The sequence below is a fragment of the Chenopodium album genome, chromosome 1, assembly GCF_948465745.1.
Source record: "Chenopodium album chromosome 1, dcCheAlbu1.1, whole genome shotgun sequence".
NCBI classification, from domain to species: Eukaryota; Viridiplantae; Streptophyta; class Magnoliopsida; order Caryophyllales; family Amaranthaceae; genus Chenopodium; species Chenopodium album.
In genome coordinates, this window is record NC_137834.1 from 77,401,795 (window position 1) to 77,409,167 (window position 7,373).

Below are 7,373 nucleotides of genomic sequence, written 5' to 3' on the forward strand. Positions count from 1 at the left end.
TGATCGAACCATTCGCCCTGCTTTTCTTTACTTCTTTTTTTCACAAAAACAAAAAAACATGAAAAACACGAGAAACATGAGCAGCCAAAAAGTTCGAACTTACTAGTTTTGTTATCTAAGTTCTAAAACTGATTTGTATCTTACCCCATATTATACACATGCCATCGTTCACCGAAATGATCTATATAGTTTTCACTTCAAGAATGGAGGAAATGCACAACTCTTCAAAGTGACTTTTAGTCGCTTCAAATCTATAGCATAACTACTTGTAACCGGCCATTCCGACAGTAGAGCTGGAGCGATTTGTCTTGTGAGATGCTGTCTGTGAGCTTGTAGCTTTGGAAAAGTATAAGTAGTAGTACACATTTAAGACCATGTTGAAAATCACAAATACAGCTCCAGCAATAAAAACACCTTTGCGCAGAGTCTCACATGAGAAGTTCTGTGCATAGAGTACATGACGGTACTTGGTATGGTAAGCATTCTTAGTTGCACCGGCAAGTAGACATGCCTCCGCAACCAGAAATGTTAGCCTGCACATAGACACAAATAAAATATCAGCTGCCATCTTTACAGAAATAATCGGGCCAGAATTTTTCAGGCAGAGCAGAAAGAAAGTGAAAGATCAAACATATGAGCAATAATGCAAGCCGCAAGATAAACAAAGAAAAATTATAGGAGGTTTGGAGTTCAGATTGAATCCTTGATAGGCAAATGAAAAATGTTGAGCTATGCCCTTTTTTACTAGTAAGTTGGGACTTGGGAGCATGAAAGGTGAGTGTTAATATGAAGAAAAATAAATCCATTCCATTTCTATATATGCATGAAATAAAGCTTTCACTTTGCATCAAATGCATTTCACACAATTACAGTACAACTGACAGTAATTGTGAAAGCTGATTTTTTTTTTTTTTTTTTTTCTTTTAAACCTATACTAGTATACAGAGGAAATGATTAAATAGATAGATTCTTCGCAAATAGTACACATTTACAAAATGATATGTACTTTTTTGTAAAAAACAGATATGCAGTACAATAGTTTGAAAATTTGATATATAAAAAAAATTTAAAAAAAAATAAAATAAATTTACAAAAAGTCAGGCAAGAATTAGTTTAAGAGTTTCAGAACCGAGGTTCTAAAACAAGTAAAAAGCAGTTATTTGTATCTGTAACAAGTTCAGTCCGGTTTTCAAGAATAGCAAGTAAGCTACATTTACAAGGATCTTAAGGTAGGTTTCTATGGAAAAATCAGCTGATGTGTATGACAAGAGGGTCCAGTTAAATTCCAATGGTGAGCAGATAGGGGGTTGTTTTTGATGAAGAGCAGAATATGTTCCCTAGTTTCCAAAATTTAGCAGAAATTTGTCGCAATGGACAATAATTTACCATTCGTCCATTCGTATAATGTGCATAAATAATGGTGGCTGGCATTACTGTTTCTTGTTGACAAGACCAATATTCTTAAGAATAGAGAGATTCTCACCATGACGAGAAAAAGTAAATGATAGTCCATGCTCGTTCATTACCAGGTGCCAAGGGTCTACCAAAGCACATGCACCTTGTCATACCCATAAGCACTGATTCACTTGAAAGAAGAAACAGGAATCCCCCAACTCCATATCCAGTAGCAACATCAGAACTGTAAGCACAGTATGTTGTATTGGTTACTTCATCCTTAATTATATTACCCTGTCACAGAAAAACATATTAGTATAGAGAAGATTCCTTAAACTACCGTCAATCAAGTGATTTCAAGGCCCTTTTTGCACTCACAAACAAATATCATTATCATTATGCTCAAGTAGGACACTCAGTTAAAGCATGAAAATCTTAATTTCACAGGCAGGTAAAATATTAATGTTAAGTGCTTCTCAAACCTTCTGAAGTACCTAAGTTAATCGATTCTATGCATTTTTGGACACTTGTTCATTTGGCTTTAGGCAGTCCACAGGCTTAAAAAAGCATTAATAATTAATTCAACAAGAATTCTGGTTCATTCTGTACCAACTAGCAGGCAAAGAGATAGGAAGAAAAGCTACTCCAGATGAAGAGATTTAGTCTCTCCAGGCATTGCAATATACTTTCCATACCTTCGAGTTCTTTAATTTCAATTTTTTCAAAAATTGATTTATGTTTGGGATTTCCAGAAGCAAGGTTAGGCTACTCATAATGAATGCTAATTTCTAACATCTTGCAAGTGAAAATGTCAATTAAAAGGAGGGAGAACTAACAACAACTTCTCCGCTTGCACCTTAATTCTCTCAACATGAGAAGCACACAGAAAAATGGTTCAATCTCCATTTCTCCAAATGAAGCAGTACACAAAATTGTCATGAAGCAACCAAGTCACCTGGTGGGAGCTTATAGAAAGCTTGAGCAGATAAGGTTCCTATTTGGTTTGTTCCTTTAAGTTCACCCGATATCATAAATAGCCATGAGGGACAACATATTCACTCTCACATACAGTACTTCTGGTCCCACCAATTATCACTCTCAATCTCTCATCAATGCCACCCAACAAAACCTTAAAAAGTAACAACACCCCAATGGTGAAATCTTAAAAGGAAGAAGGGAGTACCATAACGAAAATATCAGGACAAGGTTTGAAGGAAAACCAAAGTCAATGCAAAGGAACTACATGTCAAGGACAGAATAAGTAGAAGTAAAAAAGGAATTAAAGTCCAAGTGGAGCAAGCAAAAGAATGTAATGTGAAGTTTTCTTAGACCTAAATTATTATGTAGTTATATCCACACTGCTCATAAGTATAGCAATGCTTTCAAGAGTTTTAAACCTCCATCATAAAATGTTCAAAGCTTAAGCGTACATTAGCAAAGTTTAAGTGTTTTTCTACTAGAAAAACTCATGTATTCTCTCATAATTTGAAAGATCACACTACCCCATCATATTTATACAAACAAGCCAAATAAATGTATATACAAAAATGATAGTCACATATCTAGAATGTGCATCAATAACAAGCATACAGATAATAAGGTTTAACAAGAAAATCCTAATTTAGAAAGCCTTGTTTGTGAGCAAGAGAAAATCTATTTAGTCCAACATATGTTTTGAGAATCAATAGTTGACAGGAAACGCTCACTGCCTAACTCCACTTCAGTAGTAGGCCATAGCCTCATATTCATGTTCTCTCATCTATTTAACTACTGCATCCTTTCCCAAAACTCCAAAAGTCCTTAACATTTACTATGTGCACATAAGGCAACTGGAGAGACAATATGATAAAGTGGTGAGTAGGTGTAAGAAAAAAGTGTATAAGATAGGAGAGACTGTAAAAAGCTATAGGTAGACAAGTAAGAGAAAGTGAGTGAAAATGTGTAAATATAGTAGGGTGAGAGGTAGTAAAAGGGACTTGCCAAAAATTGAATAAAGTAATAGTGTTACTTCATAACTTTATGAAACATTAAGAAAAAAAAGGAGCAACGAAGGTTTTATAATTTTTTTAAGAAGATTTAACGGGAAAAGTTCAACATAGAAAATTTCACAGTTAACAAAAGTTCATTAAAAGCATTGGAACAAGGTTCTTAGACAATACTCATTCACAAATGTTGAAAGTTAACTAGTGCTTTTAATAATGTACATTTAAATGAAACTATTAATTTGACTCATTCCACAAATCCACAGCAAGAAAATAGTATAGACAAGATATTATAAAGCAGTCTAGATCATATAGCATCTTTCAACAGCTAAGCCATCTATATTTGCAGTCACTACCCCTGTTTTTCAGGTATAGGAGCCGCCACCCCCCAACAAAAAAAAACTGTAAAACCTAAAACTAACCAACGTGACAGTTAAGAGAGACCACCTCTTATAATCTAGAATAGAGAAAGGGAAAAAAAAGGAAAAAAAATGTAAAACCTAAAACGAACCGACGTGACAGTTAAGAGAGACCACCTTTTATAATCTAGAATAGAGAAAGGAAACCATGATATTGCTTCAACATTCAAGCCTCGTTACATTAAGTCAATATCATAAAGAACATAAAGTAACATAATTAAAAAATTTACATCATAACCAAGTCAAGCAAGTGGAGTGCAACAGTGATTAACTTATTTTGCAGTAAGCCTTCTGGAAATAAACACTTAAACGTCGGCGGAGTGCAACAGTGATCCACTTATTTTGCAGTCAGCCTTCTGGAAATAAACACTTAAGCAGCGGTTTCCACAATCAAGGTTTGGCATAATATAGAAGAGACCTCAACAAATTAGGGATCAGATGACAGAAGCAAGTATAATGGATATAAGGGAATGGGGGACATCTCAAACAGGCTACCAATTTCACAGATGTCTACAGGCTCATAAATTGATAAAGTTACTCCTTGATTATTTAAGCAAATTTTAATCTTATCCAGATAATCACAGCGCCAAATTTTCCAATTAGAATAAACTAAAAAGTTATATGCATCGTTTTTGTCTCCACCTATCCTCAGATATACCCTTATGTCCCTTCTCTTAACTCTCCTTCCCAGGTCCTACATGTTAGCATTGTTTAAAAGCTAAAATATCCAGAAACTCCATTTGACTCTGAAGTTATTGATAATACTCAGAAAGGAAAGTGCAATAAAAAAAATTACGTCAGCTGTCATTTATTTAATGCTCATAAGCTTTATCAAATTCGCAAGAAAGTAGGTGTGGCGGGCATTGTAGATAAATTAAGGGAAAATCGTCTGCGTTGGTTTGGACATGTAAGACGGAGACCCGAGGGTGCACCGGTGCGAAGAGTGGAAGAGTGGGACCATGGAGGGATTAAACGAGGAAGAGGGAGACCAAAAATGACTTGGTTGGAAGGAGTGAGGAAGGATATGAAGTGCATGGATTTACGTGAGGATGAAGTTTTGGATCGTAAGGGATGGAGGAGAAAGATTTATGTTGATGACTACACGGAATAATCAAATTTGGTTCATGTTAGCCGACCCCACTTTTGGGATTAAGGCTTTGATTGATTGATTGATTGATTGATTGAAGCTTTATCAAATTCACTTTCTGTACACAGGAATTTTTATTTATCAAAACATCCTACATTATGGCCTTAAAATACTTTATTCAGAGACTAAAGTTCACCATGTAAGGTAAAACGAGAAATGATAATAATTTTTCCTAGTAAATTTTATCAAAACTCACACTAGTTTCAATATCAATATAAGAAAAAGACGCGAAGTATAATTTCTGAGAATATCAGAAAAAACACCAACGATCTGCATTAAAATAATTAGTGCTGTTCATCAAAAATGCACAAAAGAATCATTGATGGCAAAGTAATTTACATTACTAAATGCTTCATGAGTATAAATCATTAAAAACATTCTATTGTTGCAAACGTCCTTTGTGGCACTCACTCCAGTCTAAAATTAGCATCAACTTTACTAACTTCTAATATTCCATATAATTTGTCACTTAAAGTTCTCAATTCACTATAACATGTCAGCATAAACCCTACTTAAATTTTGCCGTTAATTTTGATTGCTAATGCAATTACGACGTCTTCTGATGAGAAGTGAACAATTTGATCATAGGCAATCATTTGGAAATGGAGAGAGTACAATGCACACTCAATTTCTATGTGGGAAAAATTGGAACCTGTAATTAATCCACCAACGTTAAGGCAATGGTAGAGATTTAGCGCTTTTTAGGGGGTCTTGGAAACAAAATAAAAAGCAGCAATTCTCAAATTTCAATGTCTTGGTTACGATACTCAAATTGACCAATTTATCTCAACAACCATTTTCTATAACGGAATTGGGTAGCTGGCAAAGCTCTTTACTTCAATAAGAGGAATATTAAAGATATTTTCTTCAGGGCACAGGTTTGGTATCGAACTCTCAAGCTATGTACAGGAAGAGGGATGAAATCATTAATGGCACACCAAAAGAACCTAGTTAAAATATGATAAAAGTAAGTGAATGATAATGAATTTTTGTGTGCAACTTGATAAAGATGTCCCACATGGATACCCAAAACGCGTACATCCATTTCCAAACACACTCTTCACAAACTCAAATCACACTCGTTATCGTTACCATCTACCACCTAAAGAGAAAACCACATGTTTGCAAATAAAGATGCATTACAGTACCTTAGAAGCTTATATTTAATATTCATTACAACATCACAGATGAACCAAATGAGCCATGTTTGCAAAAGATGAAACTGATAATCCGGTAGAGCAGCTTATCAAGTCACAACTTACTACACCCGGGTGGACACTACCTTCTCCCTAGCCTAATTGGTTCAATTTCTAAAAAAGAGTACTAATCTTAACTTTATCCATCATCCGTGGTTGCGAATGACTTAAACTTATAATCTTATTTTTCTCTGAATTATTTCCAAGTAACTAACAGCCCGACGGGCCAAGAAGGCAAGGAGGGTTGAATATCTTCACAGTTTTCACCCTCGATTCGTGCAAATGGTTCATTTACTAATCCATTGAACTTACTCAGTAAATTGCCTATAATTATCCCAAATTTCCAACCCTACATAATTGTACCCTCTATCTTCAACCTAATCAACACTACATTAATTTCCCTTATTAACAATTAAATCACCTAAAATCAGAAAATTACTACAGTTAAAACAAACATTTGATACTGATCCATTAATAATTCACCTTAAACCCTGAAATTCAATCAAAACTGAAAACAATTAAGCAATTAACCGCAATCAAAATATTGAATATTACAAATTCACATCAATAATAATTGCACAAACAATGCTTCAATAAATACAAATAAACAAGCACAATATAATAATGAATTGAATAAAAAAAAATTAAAAATAAAAATAGAAAATAAAAAAGAATAGAAAAGAAAAAGAGGAGAGAGAAAGTACACGGCTACGGCGGCGTTCGGCGGCGATGGCGAAAGTAAAGGCAACTAAACAGAGAACAACCACAAGTAGATACACCAAGCTCGAACCTCTTCCTTCTCTCATTTTGATTTTTTTTTTTTTTTTTTTTTGAGAAATTCGAATTTGTAAAGAGAGAGAGAGTGAGATTAAGGAGTGTGAAAGTGGAGAGTAAAGGTGCTTTAATGCATGTGCTTTTTGGTGTCAAGTGAAGTGAAGTGTGAACAAATACTTAGAGAGCAGAGCACTAGAGTAGGAGTAGCTCTAGTAATAATCATAAACTAAGTAAGCTCCCGTGCTAGTTTGTGTTGAAATTATACTCCGTAAAGGGAAGTGAAAATGGCTTTGGGTTGGGCCGGTATGCTACCTAGCCCAGCTCGGGCACATAGTAAGCCTACACCGGTCCATTAATAGTTAATGCCTACACTCATTGTAGGCAAGGGTGAAGCCAGGAATAAAAATGTATGGGGGCTAAGAAACGATAAAGTTATCCAAAAAAACAAAAGCAAAAAAAA

At 34.7% G+C, this 7,373-nt stretch overlaps 1 protein-coding gene across 1 annotated transcript; it reads right to left on the reverse strand.

Moving 5' to 3' along the window:
• LOC145557962 (uncharacterized) lies at positions 1-7,021 on the reverse strand. The gene is made up of 3 exons (XM_081619130.1): positions 6,844-7,021; positions 1,484-1,689; positions 1-533 (listed from the first exon to the last, which is right to left on the reverse strand). Exons 1-3 carry the CDS (start codon positions 6,943-6,945, stop codon positions 263-265), a joined length of 579 nt encoding a protein of 192 aa, XP_081475256.1. The 5' UTR covers positions 6,946-7,021; the 3' UTR covers positions 1-262.
• Positions 7,022-7,373: the final 352 nt, after the last annotated feature.

What these genes read in the sequence shown, in the direction of transcription:
- LOC145557962 (XM_081619130.1), bottom strand. Translation starts at nt 6,945, where the DNA reads ATGAGAGAAGGAAGAGGTTCGAGCTTGGTGTATCTACTTGTGGTTGTT. An exon ending in CCGAACGCCGCCGTAGCCGT is followed by an intron (nt 1,690 to 6,843) that starts GTACTTTCTCTC and finishes TTTCTGTGACAG; the next exon opens with GGTAATATAATTAAGGATGA. An exon ending in ATTTACTTTTTCTCGTCATG is followed by an intron (nt 534 to 1,483) that starts GTGAGAATCTCT and finishes GTCTATGTGCAG; the next exon opens with GCTAACATTTCTGGTTGCGG.